The 20358-nt window shown below is 44.7% G+C and overlaps 1 protein-coding gene across 1 annotated transcript in view; it reads right to left on the reverse strand.

Annotated features, from left to right (window-relative positions):
* Window positions 1-394: 394 nt before the first annotated feature.
* LOC147605161 (alpha-1,4 glucan phosphorylase L isozyme, chloroplastic/amyloplastic-like) overlaps window positions 395-20358 on the reverse strand; it is a 148135-nt gene continuing 128171 nt past the window's right edge. The window contains 1 exon segment of the mRNA XM_086794326.1: window positions 395-710. Coding sequence (XP_086650452.1) covers window positions 594-710 — 117 coding nt within the window. The 3' untranslated portion in view covers window positions 395-593.

Here is a 20358-nt window from a genome sequence, read left to right on the forward strand (position 1 = left end):
GATGAAGAGCTGGTGACGAGGAGAACAAGGAGCTGATAACGGGAGGTTGTACTGATTCACAGGTGGAGGAAGTGGCTGGAAGAGGAAGAGGAACATGTGGAGGAAGTAGGGGGAGGGAGGGAGTAAAAGCCGGTTGGGAGGAGGTTGACCTGTATAGAAACAAGCAAGGTTGCAGGAGGTTCCACAGGAGAAGCCGATGCAGTAGGAGAAGGCAGTGGAGTTGGAGAAGGTACCTTAGCTGAATAGATATGCAAAACAGATTTAGCTAATTTTGCATGTGAATATTGTCATTTAACCGCCTCTTGAACACATTCATTTGGCACCTGAAAGACTTGTTCATACTTGCATTACCTCAACAAGAAAACAAAACCACAGAACCATTGATACAAAAAGCGAACAGAACAAAGCACTTAATTTACATCATCACAATGGTGGATTTTCTCAAAATCCGGTCAGCATTTGAGTGCTGCAGGTTTGGAACATAGTTTCATTTTCCTTCAGTCCTTCAATAAAAGTGATACACGATGGTTACAAAACAAGCTGCTTAACAACTCTAAAAATAGATACAGGATCTACAATGCCTACATGATGCATCAGGAAACCTGAAGAGGCTTGATACCCCATATCTCATTAGCATACTGATGGATAGTTCTATCACTGCTAAACATGAAAGATCCAGCTGTGTTCAAAATTGACATCTTTGTCCATCTCTGCAGGTTTGATACAAAAATTAATCTCTCTCTCTCTCTCTCTCTCTCTCTGTGGCTTTTTTATCAGTTTATTACACATGGAAAATTTGTTACACTTATGTCTCATAGACCCATTGGGTCTTTAGAAGATGTTGATGAAATCTCTCTCTGTGCAGATTCAGGATATACTCCACCACCATGGAGAGGCTGCACCACAGGCAAGGGACGCCACCGTAGCTCTATGAAGGAGGAGTGTATGAGGAGATTCGGGACACATTCCCAAGAATCTTTGGCAATCTCGCTCTGGGATTTTCAGTACCACGTGTACATGGGAGGTCCACAGAGTATGCAGGTCGTCTTTTCATTTCATTTTCAGTCGTTTTTGTTTCCATGTTCACAGTCTACACATGGAACTTTTGTAACACATGTTGATCTCATAGACCCAATCAGTCTTTTGTAGATATTAATTAAATCTCTCTCAGAGACCAAGTTATCTCGATGCCTTCATGTCCCATGCTATGAGGATAGCCAATGGCCAGCTTAGGGTATCATTCCATAGACTGAGGATAGAGACTGGCAGAGCTGAGCAGATACCTAGAAAGGACAGGACATGTCGACTTTGTCAGACGGGGGTTGAATCAGAGGAGCACTATGTTTGCCAGTGCCCAGTCTACTATGTGATCGGAGGGAGATTTCTTTGTCTATTCAGAGATGGGCTTTGGACCCTTATCCCGGATCATGGAGTACCCAGATCAGAGGTGCCTTGGATCCTTCCTATTGGAGCTCAGCTGACACAGAGAGTCACTACTCAGACATCTTTGCCTCAACAGCCCTCCTCTCAGCTTACCATCACCAGTTTTTTTCCAGCCTAGAGGGGTGGATAGGGAGGCACCAGAGCCCACCACAGTGGATAAGCGAGCCTATACCACTGTGCCCCCTTGTAGCAGGCCCATGGGAGTCACATCAGATTAGGTACGCCCACTCTAGAGAGCTAGATGCCCTCGTCTTGTCGGACCCTGACCACCCCCAGCTCATCAGCCCCGGATTCAGGAGATCCTGGCCCACCATCAAGCAGCCTCATCCTCACAGCAGACCATCGACCTCTCTAGCCTTCTTGTATCACCCATGATGGACATCCTGGATGTACATGGTTGATTCACTGTTTTTTTAATTTAGCTCTCCCATATCCCATCACTTATTGTACCCTATACCTGGCATAGTAGGATCTAGATTTTTCATCTTTTATAACCTCTAAGCCTGAGATCTTAGCTTTCAGTTTTCAGTTTTGGTATACTGCTGCTTTATCTTATTTCATCCATGACGAGATTTCATGGACACGATGTACACATCATTTTGACCTCATAGACCGTCTGGGTCTTTTGAAGACGTTATTCTTCTCTCTATTTTGTACACATCATTTTGGTCTCATAGACCCTTTGGGTCTTTTGAAGATGTTAATATAACTTTCATCATGGAGAGTGGTATACCATCTATTGGGGGCTGATGCTCCTCTCATAATTCTATGTTCAGGTAAACAGCTCTGGCTCGTCTTAAGAGACAATGTTCCACGCCCACTTCAAGGAGTCCGGCACCAAATGTTGGCTTTTTGATTGTGCCCTGCAACAATGTATGCTACACCTCTCTGGGACCATATCAAGGAGAGGAGGATTGGAGAAGTTCAGAGAGACTACAAGTGATGATCATAGATAAAAAATTTTCGGACTATCACGAACATCAATCGAGTGTATACATCGGATGGAGAACGCCTTCCACGTTTGGTCCTCCTCAAGTCCTCCATGCAACTTACATGAGAAGGACAGGGTAGGTCTTTGTTCTCTCGGGTGGTTAGCTAGTTTGCCCGACATGACCTTCAGGCCCCCCTCTTAAGTATAGCCTTGGCTCACCTTTCTTGGACTTATGAGCCTTGAAGGTAATGCACACGACTCATGTAATCGTGGATTGACTCCTCAAGTTGCTTCACATGGTAAAGCTGATCTAGGGGATTCCATCGGGTTCCTTATTGGGAAAACCCTATTGTGAAGGCGTTGCATTCTTGGCAAAATGCATAGAAAGCCATTCCCAAGAGATGGTTTAGTGAGAGCTAATGGCAAATTACAACTCATTCATAGTGATGTTTGTGGTCCTATGAGGACACCATTTGCGGGGGGGACATCTATATTTTGTCACATTCATCAATGACTATACTAGGTTCACATGGGTGTTTCCCATGAAAGAAAAACCCGAGGTATTCATGCATTTTCAGTGTTATGTAGCTTTGGTTCAGAATGAGACAGGGTGAAAAATTCATACTCTTTGCACAAATAGAGAAGGTTAATACATGTTGAATGCATTCAAAGACTTCTTGCATAAAAAGGGGATTAAGCATCAGTGTACGATGCCATACACACCTCAACAAAATGGTGTGGCCGAATGCAAGAATAGATCTTTGATGGAAACAACTAGATGCACGGCCAAAGGTCAAGGTTTGCCACACAAATTTTGGCTTGAGGCAATCTTATGGTCAACACATGTGCTTAACAGGTGCCCTACAAAAGCCTTGAATTCAATCACACCCTATGAAGCTTGGTATAATAAGAAGCCAAGAGTGGACTATTTGCATGTGTTTGGTTGTTTGGCATATGCACATGTACCTCAAGAGGAGAGATCAAAGCTAGATTATAAAGCTATGAAGTGTATCTTTTTGGGCTATAGTAGTAAGAGTAAGGGATACACGTTATATGACCTTGCTACTCACAAGGTGCTTACTAGTAGAGATGTTATCTTTGCTGAAAATTCAGGTCAGCCACTCTCTACTACACATAAAAAAAGTGTTGGAAGCCAAGAGGATGTATATCATCATCATGTCACTTATCCACATGCTGAAAATTCTGGACAGCATATGCCTCAAAATGATGTGCAAAATCAGCCCATTGAGCAGCCCGAGATGCCTACAGGTGTTGTTGAAGAAGCTATACAAGAAGAGAGGACAACTACACAGCAGCTAAATCAATCCCTAGATGGCTGATTTGTACCCTTGAAGATAGCAAACTTTCAGCTCCTTTGAAAAGTAGGACAAGTGCAAGAAAAAAGGGCAAACCAACTTACCAAGTAGGCATGAGAGTGACTATGCTTGTATGGGTAGTTTGTATGATCAAAGGAGCCAGCTTCTTATGAGCAAGCTCAAGGCAACGAACATGGAGAAAAGGCCATGCACAATGAATATAGTTTCATTATCAAGAATGGTACATGGGAACTTGTTGACATGCCTCTTGATAAAAATGTTCTTGGTACAAAATGGGTGTGTACAAAGTCAAGCGAAAGCTAGATGGATTTATTGATAGATTCAAAGAAAGGCTAGTTGCTAAAGGATATTCTCAAGAGAAGGGAATAGACTATGAAGAGACTTTTGTCCCTACGTCAAAGATGACTACTATGAGGACAATCACTGCATTGGCAACACATCATGGATGGAGTATGCATAGAGCTTTTGAAGTATCAGATCAATTGGATATACATGGAGCTTTTGAAGTATCAGATCTTGGACAGTTGCTAAAACCAAACGGGGATCTAGAACAATATGCAAACACTTTAGATGCCAAATAGAGCTATGAACACGCAACGGAAATAACCATAAACAATATCAAAACACAACACTGAGCCGGAATGGAGACACCCCGTACGAACTGCTTTATTCCAATGAATAAAAGGGTTACAACCAAACCAAGGTACGGGTGCAAAACTGCAGTGGATTTTCCACAAAGCTTCCTCAGCAAACACTTGCACAGGAATCAAAGCACAAACTGCTCCAAGAACCAATACGAATCAACAGCCCAGTGCCGTGTCAATCTCAACATTGAACTCTGTGCCAAAACAGCCTCGAAAAGGGCTCTCAAAACAGTCCATGATACCTCCAAACACAGCCCCTGAACCAATGCCCAAGAGGGAGTGGTGAAGAGAGGAGAAGAAATGGCCCAACTACTGTACCTCTGTACAACCTGAGCAAAATAAAGAGAAGAACCCGCTCGACTGCTGTACCACTATACGGCCTGTACTTTAGGAACACGAGAAATAAAATGATATATTAACGTCTCTAAGAGGCCATAGTGGCCTATGAGACCAAAACTGAGAGTACATTTGAAGTTGGTGTCTCATCAAAGAGAACAACTAAATGAGACTAAAAAGTACAATAAACTGATTGTCCTATAGTTATAAGAACAGAACTGTAAGACTCCGAGATGATACTGAGTAGAAAATACTGGAAAATACTCAAAAATGTATATTAGGTAGATCCATGTATGCTGATTAGTTGAAGTGTTGCCCACTCCTTAGATCAAGTATCTCCGCCATGGGGCTGTCTAGAATGGAGAGGTCGTAGAAGCGAGGTAGGCACCTCCGATGCCGAGCAATAATGGCTCTGATTTGGCGATGGTGAGGATGTCGTGGTCAAGATCCTGGTGGGCGTGGCCGACGAGCACGACATAATATAACTGCTCTATCAGTGGTGACTCCCTGGGAGCGTGGTCGGTGCCCTGATGGCCCAATGGAGGAGGGATCAGGAGGTGTGTGGGCTGGGTTGCTGGTGCTGGTGCTGGTGCCAAAGAAATCTGTCAGGGTCCTCCGTCTAGGTACATCATGGCTCGGCCTCCTGAAACGAGACCCAAGCAGGGGTCACCCCTTCCTGGACTCACTTCTCCAATTAGCACTTTAATATACACTCTTAAAAGACAATAGCACAAGACAAAATAGCAAAAAATAATAATTAACAACTCTGAGCATAGATAGATGACACCACACTGAGGCCGGAACGGCCGGCCCCCCCCCAAGGAATGATATTATTACTTGGGAGAATTTGTTACAAGTACACGGGCCCAAGGCCAGATTTCCATTAAGCAATGCACAATGAAAACAAAGTATCAAACCCGAATATGTTTGTTGATGCTGAGTCTGCAGTCACCAAGGGCTGCCCCGTCCATAGCACCTTCCAGAGTCACACTCTGCGTGCAATCCACCCGTCCCTGGCACTACGGATCACGCCGTGCCAGTCCTAGCGATGGGGCACCCTCACGGAGTTGACTCGGTGAATGGAAGAGGAGTCCAGACATAGGAGAGCAGGAGAATTCCTCGTTCTTCGCGATGAGAATCTTCTGGAGCCACCGTACAGCCAGTAGGAAGAGTGAAACAACCTGGGCCACTTGTAGGGAATGCGTATGACCTAAATCCACGCGGAGAACCCCACTGGCCTGACCTGAATCACACGTGGGAGTGAAGAGACCTGTTGCTGGTCTGAATCACACGTGAATGCTTGTACTGACCTGAATCACACGTGGGAGTGAAGAGACCTGTTGCTGGTCTGAATCACACGTGAATGCTTGTACTGACCTGAATCACACGGGGAAGTGAAGAGGGCACCTGCTAGCTGTTTTGAGTACACACGTGAGAGAAAAAGAGAGCTGTACCATTCAGTCCATGGGAAAAGGGGTTCCAAAGATGCTGTACGGCCAGAATCAACAGGTAATGATGATATTGTACTTCCTGTACCTGCTGTACCTACTGTACGACCAAAATCAGCAAGAAATGAGGATAATATACCTGCTGTACCTGCTGTGTGGTTCAGTCCTCAAACAATAGTTGGAATAGGAGCTGTACGACCTGTTTCATGAGAATAATGAGTGCTCCAGCTGCTGTACGGCCTGTTTTCTCAAAATCCCAGCAAGCAGTCGTGTTTCGTGAGATTGCTGGCTGTTTTCTGGTTCTCCCCGCCGACAATATGCAGAAGAGAGAGAAAGGGAAGTACAGTCCCTTCTGCGCTTTCTGCAACTACATGCAAACCCAGGCGCCTCCTCACAAACACGTGTGAAATCCCTGTTCAGTCCTGTGGCAATTCTGCACCACCTGAAGCCGCCTGCAGCCCTGTGCCTCCTCACGAGAGAGAGAAAGAAATAGTGCGAGAGGAAAACCTGCCCGGCTGTCAACTTTCGTACACTTCCTGCAGCCCAGCCCACGTGTGTGCTTCCGCCCTGCCAGTCCGCCTCCTGCAAACCAGCCGGTCTCCTGCAGCCGTAACTGCTTACAGATGCTGCAACCCGACTGTGTGCCCAAGGAGATAACTAACAGTCGCCTGTGTGCCTGTCTCCTGCCCTGCCCTGCCCTTCACAAGAGCGTGAGAGAGAGATTTCAGCATGCAGTCCTGTGCGCCCAGTCGAGCAGCCCTCCTGTGCCCGCCTTGCTTTTCACCGAGAGAGAGAGAGAGAGAGAGAGAGACAGAGAGAGAGAGAGAGAGAGAGAGAGAGCATACCAATGTGAGCCTGGAGAATATCATTAACACTTGCAGCAGAGATAAAGTTGTGGTGGTGAACATTAAGCAGGGAAACCAGAAAACAGCACCAATCTATTACGAGAGAGAAGAGAGCTGTGGTCCTGTTCAGCTTGATGTCCAGCAAAGGAAAACAATTGTTTCTGTACGGCCAGCGCACTGCTGCTGCTGTACGGACAGCGAAGTAAGAGTGTGCTGTCCACCTGTATGGCCAGCAAAGAAAGAATCTGCTGCACTTGCTAAACGATCAGCACTCAGCCACCTACTACAGAATACAGCCAGCGACGAGAAGAAGAGAGCTGCCCACCTGTACAGCAAGCGAACAGAGAAAAAGGAGCTGCCCACCTGTACGACTGTTGTACAGACAGCACAAGGGAAGAATCCCGCCGGCCAGCAAAAGGAAAAACTGTTGTGTACCTGTACGGTCAGCAAAGGGAAGAGAAAACCTTCTGTACGACCAGTAGGGTTCAGAGGAGGGGAAAAGACTGCAGCCCGGCTACTCTGTACGACCAGCGCTCAGCAAATCCAAAGGGAACAGGCTGCTGTACAGCTGTTGTGTGTGCACTTTTTCCTCCAGCTGCTGCCGACCATCCCCTTCTTGCCATGCGCTTCCTTCCTGTGCTTTTAAAGGAATCGACCCCCAAAAATACACTTGCTTTTCCCCTTTTGTGCCAAAAGTGATAGCCTCTCCAAAAAATATCAAAAAGCCCCTTGTTTTTGGGAGTTATAAAAAGCCGCCATATATATTTATATAAAAGCTTGCAAGATCCATGCAAAGCTACTTGAAGTGTTCACACACATAGCTTAAAAGCTTGCAAGATCCATGCAAAGCTAGGCGCCCACTTGAAGTGTTCACACACATAGCTTAAAAATTCAGGTCCACCTCATGTATATGCTCCTTGTTCAAATCCCCATATGTCCATCCACTTATAAATAAGTGTGAACAAGTATGTATCCTTATAAACCATAAGTGAGTAAAAATCCTGTAAACTCATCCACCTTCAGATAGAGACATGGCCAAATAAGCCTTCACAAAAGTTATGCAACAAGCCTTGGCTTTACACAAGCGTCTTCCATCCTATGACTTCCCTGCTTCTGTGGAAAATGCCTGTTCACACCTTGGCTCCGACCGGTGTATGAAACACTGGTCAAGACTAAAAGGGACCAAATGGTGACAATTGCACTTCTACTTGGCTATTCAATTTATGAAGATAGATGGTGGCATTATAATGTCTCAATCTAAGTATGTAAAAGGGATTTTGAAGAGGTTTGGCATGGAAGATTGCAAACCTATCTCTACTTCGGTTGAGATAGGTATGAGGCTTAGTAGCCATGATGCAGATGAGCCTTTTGATGCTACTATTTATAGCCAAGCTGTTGGATGCCTCATGTACTTACCTAACACACGGCCATTTATTTCTTATGGTTTATCCCTATTGAGTAATTTTATGCACAGGCCAAGGATAAAGCATTGGCAAGCTGTGATGCAAGTGTTTAGATAACTCCAAGGCACTCAGTCTTATGGGATGCTCTATGCTAGGAGGGTTGATTTTCAGCTTTATGCTTACAGCAATTCAGATAGGGCTGGAGACTATGATACTAGACAGTCCACTAACGGATTTTGTTTCTTACTACCATTTCTTCCATATCTTGGCTTAGCAAAAAGCAGCCTACTGTGGCTACTTCTACATGTGAAGTTGAGTACAGAGCAATCTTCACGGCCACCGTTTATGAGCATATGATTGAGGAGATTGGTTATCGACTTGTGTGCTAGCCAGCAGGGTGCTACTCCTATACTAACAAATAGTCAAGCTGTAGAGGCATGTCTCCACACACACACATAGGACTCACGCGCAACACTCACACCCCCCACTTGACCTCACGCGCGCACACACACACACACACACACACACACCAAGTTGAGCTGTAGAGGCATGTCTCCACACACATAGTAGGACTCACGCGCAACACTCACCCCCCCCACTCGACCTCACGCATACACACACACACACAAACACACACCAAGTTGGCTGGACATACACAGTATCCAGCTTATGACCCAACACCTCATTACCCCTATGCTTACTCATCTCCACCACAACCTATCCTCGTGTGCCCTAGGTAGGAGGGCTATCCCAGACATGCTTAGGATAGCATTGGAAATAGGGAGGGGGTTACCAGCAGTTGTACCGTGTAGCACTGAGATAGCCAAACAACGGCAAACACGCACATATTGCTAAAGCTCGTGTCTAAATTCAATGGGACAAGTGACATAGATGTTTGACCAAATGTGTGATACTTGCGATCACTTAGATGACCAAGTAAAGGTAGGATCCTCACCATGGAAGGAAAAGCTCGGCAGTGGTTCCAATCACTAAAGCCTGAAGATAAGGCAGACTTAGCTTGCTCAAGACACTTCACAAACATGATCATTTGGGATCTCTATATGAGGCATGCATTCCACCATATTATGCTTTTGCAAAAGCATCAAACTCCTGAAATTTACATGCCCAAACCTAGCATGCCATAATTCATCTGCCTTCATTGCATTTGCATCTGATGAAGTTGCAACTGAACATAAATGATGTGTTTGTTTGTCATAGGTATCCAACCTATAAAAATAAAAACCATTGCAAAGTGAACCTGTGGACAATCTGGAACTCTTTCTTAGGGTCCTTGATGAGACACTTCTCACCCACAAACTCCACATGCATACCCTACTTGGCAATAAAAGACACTAACACTAAGTCCTTTATGCTTGGCATATACAACAGATCATTCAGTCAACTCTACTTCCCATTGGCCAATACCAAAGGCACCTTGCCTATACCTTTAACAAGGTATGTTGAGTGATCTGCACGAGACACTCCGATGACCTAGAGCTGAAAACATCACTCCTAGATGTCATGTGATGTGTAGCACCACTGTCTATGTACCAAATAGGAGAACTCTTCTTAGAAGCACTGAGAGATACATCACTGGATACAAAAGCATCACTATTGACCTCTTCCATGGTCAAAAACACCCAATCATCATCTACAAGGTCAGTTGAATTTTCTTGCTTGCCCTCGGATGCATCAGCCACATTACCAAATTTCTTGCTAGTATTCTTCTTCTTGTCCTTTTCTTGAGCTATCCTTTTATGACACTCATTGATATAGTGTCCAAGAGTGTGGAAAAAGTGCCATTTACCCTTCTTTTTCTTAGAAGCTTTACCCTTGGGTGAAGTATCACCCTTAGAAGATGACTTCTTGAAGTCAACCTTGGACTTCCCTTTGTCTTTCAGTGCGCCACCCCACTGCCACCTACTTCCGCCTATTTCAGCTGGTTGCGCCACCTTGAGCCACCAGTGCAATGCCGCCTATAGTCACCTGTCCAGTGCCACATACAGTCACTTGTGCAGCGCCCTGAGCCGACTACTACTGCTATCACCGCCTGCTGCCAACTGTGTGTCACGCTGCCTGATGCCTGCTGTGCCCTGCCTATGTCTTCACAGCATGGTACACAACTCAGCACCACCGCCTGCTTCCCTTGCTGCTGCTTACAACACTTGCTGCTACACAGCGTCGCCTAGTTGCCTAGCTTGGTTACCTTACACAAGCGTAGCTTGTGTGTTCAGTCGACACCTTCTACAGCTGCACGTCTCCACATGTCTTCTGTTGGTGGTCTGCTCACGTGTGCAGACCACAGCACAGCCGACCTTGTGATAGCTGCCCTGCCAAGAAAGTCGACCTCAGTTCAACCTTTTGCTCCTTGTCTACTCTGAACCCTCAGTTCTGATACCAAATGTTGGTGAGAGGCAAGGAGACTAAAACAATGGAGAACTTGAAGACACAAGAAGAATACACCAAATAGTCGACTTGCACACAGGGAGAAGTTGGTGGTGGAAGAAGATTCGCGATTGTGTTTGAGGGAATCCTTTTGCAACTAATGTCAAAAGTGCCCCCCTACATCTAAGGACCAAGGGATCCAAGTACAAAGTGCCATGTGTCACCATAAACCATAAAATTGACACTAAGGTATAAAAACTCAAAATAAACTAAGTGCCTAGCACTAATAAACTCCTAACTCCTACATACATGTCCACTACAAAATGTGTAAATTTCCTACATGAACCCTCTCATGGATATACTCCAATTCTGCAAGCTCAGTAGCCTCTCGTCAATATGGCGAAAACAAAAAGCATGTTGGTCAAGACAATTGAGCCTAACTGGCTGGAGATATTACCACGTACCCCTTGGATGACTGAAAATCGCACCGCCTTGGGATATGAATTCACTCCCCAATATAAAGAGAGCCATGAGATCAACTATGTAAGCATGGGGTCATGCTTGCGTACTCATGGTACCAAGCCATCTTCTCCCTAATGCACCAAGGGCAAGTCGAACCCTCTGCCCCCTTGGCTCCTGATCTAATGAACCATGTACCTCGTGGCTCCTACAGCCTAATTGTTGAGCATTGGAATTAAGCCCATCCATACAACCATCAAATTTATACGCACATGTTGAAAAAAAAACACAAATGTCTGTGTGCAATTGCACCTAACATGCTGGTGTCCAAAACAGGGGTGTCGCAAAGATCTAGTCCATGTGTCAACTAAGTCAACTTTGCCAATGGGCATTGGCTGCCTTCTGCACAGTGATTAGATTCAGTACTCCCATTCTCTAGTGCAGCTTCCAGCCCAACTGGCCATCTTTCCGTTTGTAATTGTTGTGCAGCATGACCAGTTCTTCTCTAAGTCTGCCCAAATGGAAGCCCTTAACAATCATCATAGCAGGGTTTCAACATTGGGATGAATGTGACCGGTAGCAGGTAAGGGGTGGGGGAGATGAGGCTGATGGGTAGGGTTGTGGCGTTAATAGGAATTGAGAAGGGGGGCGATAGGAAGAGCAAGGGGGGCACATTAGTAAGCAGGGACAGTGATAGGCAAGGCGTGTGGTGGAAAGCCACGAGCAAGGCTATATTGGAGAAAGAAAAGAGGTGGAGGAAGGAAAATGATAGGGCCAGAGGTGGATAGTCTAAGGAGGCGAATGTATATTGTAAAGGAAATGAGTAAACAAGTAAACGAGTATGTTAGGGTGGGTGCCTGCCCAGCTAGCAGGGAGCGAGAAGAGTATGAATGTGATGAGGGCAACAGTGGACAGAGAGGTGTGAACGGTACCGGACAGCAGGTGTCGATGGCAAGTGCAAGGGGAAAGCGTAGGAAGGGCACCGGGTGTGTAGTGGGCAGGCGACCAAACGTGTGAAGGTGCCGAGGAGTAAGCGCCAGGCCAAGGTGGGCAGTTGAAGTGGCGGTGACCAAAGGTGTGAAGGTTCCGAGTAGTGAGCACAGCACCAAGGTGAGAAGAGCGCCGAGTAGTAGCGTGCGGAAGGCCAGTGCAAGGAGCCCACAAGTACGCAGCAGTCAGAGCAGGCAGCAGTTGGTGCAGCAGTAGTGCTGGGCAATCTGAGCACCAGAACGGGTGAGAAGTAGCGGAAGAGGTAGGCGACCTCAGCATGGTGAGAAGCAGCACAAGCAGGCGGAGTAGGCAAGGCGCAGCACCAACTTGCGTTCTGCGTGAGAAAGAGTGGCTAGGAGCTCAAGATGATTAAGGATAACGCAGGCAACAACTAGGAAAGCTGGAAACTCAACCTCTCCCCAGCATGATCTCCAAGAAATTGCACACATGTAGTGAACTTGTATAGACAAATGACAAAAGAACAACTCAAAGAAAAATGGGATATTATGTAAGGCCTCAAATGACTGGGGAACACCCCTTTTATACATTTTTGTAGCTCCAAGGCTCTTTTACATTCCCTTTGCATATGGGATAACTCACACACACACTTTTTTTTGTAAAACCAAAATTTCTATTACTAAGAGAAGAGCCCCCAAGATGAGGGCGCTTCTCATACAACGTGCAGCTAAAAGCATTGGAAAAACAAGTCCAGATGCAACTCGTCTAGCTGCTATAGCTGGATTCAGTCATATAAAGATTGACACAATGTCACACACACATCTTCTCTCTCTTCTCATCTTCAAACCCGTTACAACCAAGATAACACCTCATGAAAGCGGGCAATTGACCCTTCTATAGCGATTGCCATGAATGGCATGGATCGCAAGATCAAAACCACAATGTACCGTTAAAAGCAAGATTCTGACCATCAGATGGGTATTAGAGCTGAGGGTATGGTTCTGGCGAAGTGGAGTCACAAGATTTGTCAACCTCCCATGCTCCAAGCTCAAGTACTAATGCACATATATACACCCAGAGTATTGGACTACATACTTTTTTTTGTGAAACCACTCTCAAATCTTATATTGGAGAACCCTCAAAGCAAGAGGCTCTCATTAAAGTATATCTAAAAAAAGTGAAAAAACACTTCATAGTTCTGTTGCTCAATTTACCCCAATCACCACCGTCATTGTGCTCGTGGAAACCATAATGGTTTGCCTTTAGTCGATATGACATCTCCCACTGTGCAAATTCCTTTTTGTGCTAAAAGATAAGCTTTTCTTGGCTCAGCCACAGCCAATGGTGTATCAAATGCTGTACTCCAATGCACATTTTCAGCTACTAGTGTATTTCCAAGAGGCACTGGCCTATGTGCCCAATGCACATGTATGAGTACAAACTTCCAGTCTTGCAGCAATCTAGAAGAATAGGGGCAACTTGGGATTTTTCCTTGTACCCGACCTACCAAGATATCCCAATAGGAGAGATTCCAATGCCCAAAAGAATCAACCTTGTAACGTGCACACATTGCAGCCAACATCCATGCCCATGGCTATCCTTGTTCCATGAAAGTTATTATCATGATACTTTTCCAAGCCAGTATATGGTAATGCACATTCAAGATATTCAGCCCACCATGCATTTTAGGGCTGCATACATGCTTCATTTTCAATGCTTGTTTTCCATAACACTGCCATTGCTAATGTATTGGACTACATACTTCATATTTTTTTTTGCCATCGTTGTTGTGCTTGTGGAAACAATAATGGTCTACCTTCAGTCGATATGACATCTCCCACTTTGCAAATTCCTTTTTGTGCTAAAAAATAAGCTTTCTTGGTTCATTCACAGCCGATGGTGTATCAAACGCTTTGCTCCAATGCACATTTTTAGCTACCAGCGTGTTTCTAAGAGGCACTGGCCTAGGTGCGCAAAGCAAAGGTATGAGCACAAACTTCCAGTTTCTTATTATCATGTTACTTTTCCGAGCTAGAACATGGTAATGCGCATTCAAGATGTTCAGCCCACCATGCATTTTAGGAGGTGCATACATACTCCATTTTCGATAGCCATAAAGCCTTCATGTTAGTGCTTGTTTTCCATAATAGTTCCATTGCTGATGACATGAATGTGTCGAGCGATTTTGTCCCAAATTAGCAACAGCAAGAATAACTGTATGTAAGCCATTATGATGGATTATACCATTCGTAGTTTGACATGCAAAGGCCATGTAGACAAGTGCCAGTAATCAACCTTTTGCTTGACCAAACACACCCAAACATCTGCACTCCCATGCAAAAACGAGTGATTACTCCACCCATTCCCAATGAGACCAACAAGGTATTGAGATGGGCCCCTAGAGTGAGCAACAAGGGAAATGTACTGTCTTATCAACATTACATTGAGACAAGAGAATGTCACTTTGGTAGGTCTTATCTAGGCACACAACAGAGGCAGGTTCACATAGCTTCCCCACAGGTGTGACAATCTCCAACAGCTTCTCTAGACTGGCCTTCACACTCATAACTCTGTGTGTATGAGGCTCAAGAGGTGTGGCATGCTTGTCTAAGTCTCACCTACATAGAAAACTCACAGTGGGATGAGTATTGGGATTCGGAGTCTCGTATGTGCTATGTGTATGAAGACTCCCTATGAGTGTTAGTGTGTGTGTGTGGTGTGTGTGGTTGACTGCTCGTTGTTTGTCCTCAGCAAGGAGGGCTGTGTGTTTTCAATTCGTTGCCCTTAGCAGACAGTTGCCATCGAGATGTTGCACAACAGAGATATGGTTGTGATTTCTCGATCACAGTTGTAAAGCTCTGATCGTCAAGTCGCTTATAATATCACCTGTGTAGAATTGCAGTGCTTCTTGTCAGGTGGCCGTGTGCCCTGCTGGACACTTCTTTCGCTCTTTCTCTGCTAGAAGTCTTCGACAGCTCCCACCTTGGTGTATATAGTGTGTGTGTGTCTGTCTTTTGTTCGAGATGGCCTCCAAACCTGTGTATTCTGAAGTTGCTTCTCCAAAACCCATTGCATATCATAGAAGAGAAGATAATATCGCCAAACCCCCCAAGTTCTAAGCTCATCAAGCGGATCCTTTTGTATGTGAAAATCCGACGCTTCAAACTTTCCCAGATATTTTGCATGAAGGATTTTCAGCCATTAAAAATAATTGGGAGGATGCACCACCTCTAGAATTCCCTATGGCAATTCCTGCTCAGGCTCTGTAAGCACTTGTGATGGATCTTGCTCATAAAGCAGCGGTTCTTTTTTTCCCTGGTCGCATGCCTACAACACCGGATGTTGGACAATGGCTGAAAGCATTATTGGGAGGTGGTTTTGTGCATGGCTGCTACATAGTGGATCGTGGTTTTTATGAGGCCATTTTCATAGATTCCAAATACAAGCAAATGTTGTTGGAAAAATCTCTGTTGTTTAATGGTCAACAACTTGTTTACGTTTATCCATGGTCACCAACTAATGACTACCAAAGCCTCATGAGGCATAAATGTGGGTTGAAGTAAAAGATCTTCCTCTGTGTTGTCAATCAACATTGCCTTACTTGGCTCAGTCACTTGGTAAAGTGGTATGTCCACCCCGCTCATATGGCAATGTAACTGCCTCCTAATATATCACTAATCTTTTTACATGCATGGACATGGGTGTACGACACCGCATGCAACCATGGCATGTCTTGGCCATGCGCTAGTTGACCCTGGCCATGAAGGAGCATGTGAACATGGCCACCTGAGTGAGTGCCAATTGCATCTTGGAGACCCTGGCCACAAAGGTGCATGTGAAAGTGCCTATGGGCGTTTGATGGATCTTGGAGAGCCAAATGCTATAGTCTGTAAGGATTTCAAGTATATGTGAATAGATGGGGTTTCTTCCAAAATATATATTAAGATGCATACATTGTGTGCATGGTTTATTTTAATTTGTGTACTATTTTCTATGCTTGAACAATGCCTAGATTTCATTGCATGTGGGCCCATGGATCTGGGGACCCTTGGATTGCACCCGTGGGCCAGTGTGCTGCACAAATTAAGAGTTTTCATGTGATGCCTTGCTATGTTATATTAGAGATGTGTTTCTTGATTCATGGCCATGGTAAATTAACCATGCTTGATGAAAAATTCAGTCTTTAATTAGCATAAGCACACTTCCGTCTTGTGACAGTGGTATCAGAGCAAGGCTTCTTTCTCTTTCTCAAGAGGAAGGCGATTCTAGAGAACCCACAAACAACATTTTGGCATTATTTTGGCATGTGCTCCCTTGCTTTACTGCGGGCTTTTTTTCATAGAAAAGCATGTGACGTTTAACATCACAAATCATGTATTTATTAATGTGATATTAAAAGTCACACCCGTACTCGTAATCATTCCCCTTCACCCAGTCGCAGTTCTTCTACTCATAGAAGCCATTCACATCACCATTCTAAAGGCAAGCCCATTCTCCTTCTCCCCTCGAAGAAATTGAAAACTTTCAAGGTTGGGGATAAGGATATCAAGTTCAAATTATATAATGGTAAACGGGATATCAATAAAGCTTTATCTTTTATTAGACAGTTTCAAATTGCATTTGTGAATGGGAGTTTCACAAAAAAAATCTAAGCTTCGTCACGTGGGTATGTATTAAAAAGATACAGCTAGCAATTGGTGGCTGGCTAAGCTACTTGAGAGGAGAGATGCTAAGACTTGGGAAGACTTCAAATCCCAGTTTTATGAGTAATTCCTTCCTCCTGATTTTGAGAAGGATGTGAAAAAAGAATGGGATTGCTTGTCTCAGAAAGAGCATGAAAGTGTGTGTGCTTATGTGGACAAATTCTGGGCTATTTTGCTTAAGGTGACTCCTTTTATAAATATCTCTAATGAAGAAAAGATGCGGAAGTTTGAGTCTGGTTTACAACCCATTGTTAGGATGAGCCTCAAACTCTATCCTAACAGCACTTTACAACATATGATGGAGTCAGCCATGATAGCTGAAAATTTGCATACTAAGGGCACCCCTAGAAAGCAAGAGTTCAGCTCATACAAAGCTAAACAAAGGGCAAATCAAGAGCAATCAAAGGCTGGACAGCCAACTAAAGGAGGAGAGAAAGAGCCAAAGAAGAAAGGGTTTGACAAAAAGTCAACTCTTTGAGTCAACAACAACTTAAAGAATATCAAGAGCAAGGTAAATGCTTCCATTGTGGCAGCAAAGACCACATGAAATGGGAATGTCCTTAACTAGTGAAAGAAGAGGGTACTCAAGGAGCCATACCATCTTCAAATCCGGTGCCATATGTACAAGGCAATACCTCAGTTGATCTGAACAGCCGTGCATTGCTTAAGGCTTGGGGTGAATTGCAAAATGAAAATGCTTTGTTTTTATTTGATCATGCTTCTACTGACAATTTCATTTCTATTGAGATGGCAGAAGCACTCAAGTCACATCTTGGGCAGATGGGATTGAGTATGCATGCAGAGTCCACTTTCCAAGGACTAAATGCACATGTTACGCCAATGGTTGGCAAGCTTCGCATACAAATTGGCAATTATGGTGATCATGAGGAGTTCCTCATAAGTCCTACTTCTTCATGATATGATGTTTTACTTGGCATGCCTTGGCATTTTCGTAGGCTTCCAGTGCTAGATTTTAAAGAGAAGAAGCTTACTTTTTCTCGTAAGGGCAAACAATGTTGTATTAATGCAGGCACTAAAGGTGCCACTATTCCAGTTGTAGGCCATGTTGCCATCAAGAAAGAAATAAAGAAGTCTATTTGTTCTTACTTGGTTTTTGTCAAAGAATGTCTTAATGACAATAAGATGTCTCATTTGGATAGAAGCAAGACAAATTTCTTGTCCCATCACAAGGATTGTTCTGCAGATGCTTTACTTGGACAACTTCCCCTCGAGTGTCTAGAGGAACACAGAGAAAACTTTCATGGAAGTAGATGCGGTGGGCAAATTTTCTTTTCATGTTTCATTTTATACACACCTAGAAAGAAGAATTCAGTGGCCAATGCTTTATCTCATAGGCCTAAAGTGAATACTGCACCAATGGTATCGATCGCTTCAGTTGGATGACAAGATTAATTTTGCACGGCTTAAGAGTGTGTTCATAACTAGTTTACAAGAAGCGGAGATAAATGGAGCCTTGTGGCTCAATTATACAACATCAAGCAAGAAGATCATGAGTCTATGAGAGATTTGTTAGCAATCATCTCCCGTCTGTATCATAATACACTGTAGGGAGTGAGGGCCAGTGATGTGGGTGTGCCCGCCTGTGTGAGTTTCTCCATTTTTCCTCATTGTCCATATTTTTCCCCAGTTTTGCTAGTCGTGATGGGGCTCTATTTTTCCCTTGGTCGGCTGTAAGTTTTTTGCTGCTAGGAGGTGGCCAACTTGATCATTTGTTGGCCGGCTTGCATCATTTGTGCCGACTGGATGTTATCCCAGTCGTGTGCTTTTTTTTGGGGGCTCTTGGCCTGTTTTACACTGGCCGACCAACAGCCCCAGGTGGTATATATACCACGCTCCCCCCCCCCAACTCAGTGTTGTACCGGGTATTGTGTATATAGTAGAGTTTATATAGCACTTCTCTCTCCTGCATTTTTGCGCTTCTATTCTCCCATTTGTTTGTCTCATTTCCACTGTTCATTCCAACATGGTATCAGAGCCCCAGGTGGCTTGAAACTTTGGAGACAGTGAGAGCGTTCGGGAATGCTGCGTTTGGTGCTGATTGGAGTATTTATGGACTGTACGGGACGTGGAGAAGAAGATAGAAGGCGGCGTCATTGCTGGACAGCCACGAGCTACAAGCCTATTTCATCTCTGATGGACCCAAATACCAAACTTATTGTACATGATCCTTGTGAGCAGGTTGATGCCTCCTTGTATCGGAAGCTTGTCAGTTCATTGATTTGGTTGCTAAACACCAGATTGGACTTGAGTTTTCTAGTGGGACTGTTGAGCTCATTTATGCGAGTATTTATGGATTGTACGGGACGTGGAGAAGAAGATAGAAGGCGGCATCATTACTGGCCAGCCACGAACTCCAAGCCTATTTCATCTCCGATGGACCCGAATACCAAACTTATTGTACATGATCCTTGTGAGCAGGTTGATGCCTCCTTGTATCGGAGCTTGTCGGTTCATTGATTTGGTTGCTAAACACCAGATTGGACATGAGTTTTCCAGTGGGACTGTTGAGCTCATTTATGCAGACACCTTTGAAGATTCATTGGGATGCATAATTGTGGATCTTGCGATATCTACAGGGTACGAAGGATCTTGGACTCTTTTATAACACTGGAGGGGGAACGAAAGACCGAGTCAGTCTCTGAGGTTGGAGTGACTCTGATTGGGGAGGTCGGTTCATTGATTTGGTTGCTAAACACCAGATTGGACATGAGTTTTCCAGTGGGATTGTTGAGCTCATTTATGCAGACACCTTTGAAGATTCATTGGGATGCATAATTGTGGATCTTGCGATATCTACAGGGTACGAAGGATCTTGGACTCTTTTATAACACTGGAGGGGGAACGAAAGACCGAGTCAGTCTCTGAGGTTGGAGTGACTCTGATTGGGGAGGAGATCCAGACAATGAGGACATCTACTTCAAGATACGGCTTTACACTTGGCTCAGGAGCGATTTCTTGGAGCAGCAAGAGGCAGCCAACTATTGCCTTGTCTTCTACTGAGGCAGAGTATCGGGCTGCTTGTGGTGCTGCTTGCGAGGTTACTTGGCGAGATTGGGTTTCTACAGAAGGAACCCATAGTCATCCAATGCGACAACCAGAGCTGTATAGCTATTGCTTGGAACCCGATCTTCCATGCCCGGACCAAGCACATAGAGATACAATATCACTTTGTTCGTGAGAAGATTTTGGTTGGTTACATCTTGCTAGTCTTTTGTTTGACGGAGGACAATGTGGCGGACCTCTTCACGAAGCCTCTACCTGATTGCCATTGGCCAGCTACCGGTATCATCCCACCGTCTACGGATTGAGTCCGGTAGAGCAGATAGCACCCCTCGAGTGGCACAAATATGCAGGCTATGTATGATATATGAGGTCGAGACCAAGAAGCATTACATTTTTAAGTGCCCATCTGACTATGAGATTCAGGCGAGATTTCACTCTCTTCCAACTTCCAA

Source organism: Cibotium barometz, chromosome 60, assembly GCF_041138505.1.
Source record: "Cibotium barometz isolate CiBa-2024 chromosome 60, ASM4113850v1, whole genome shotgun sequence".
Classification (NCBI taxonomy): domain Eukaryota; kingdom Viridiplantae; phylum Streptophyta; class Polypodiopsida; order Cyatheales; family Cibotiaceae; genus Cibotium; species Cibotium barometz.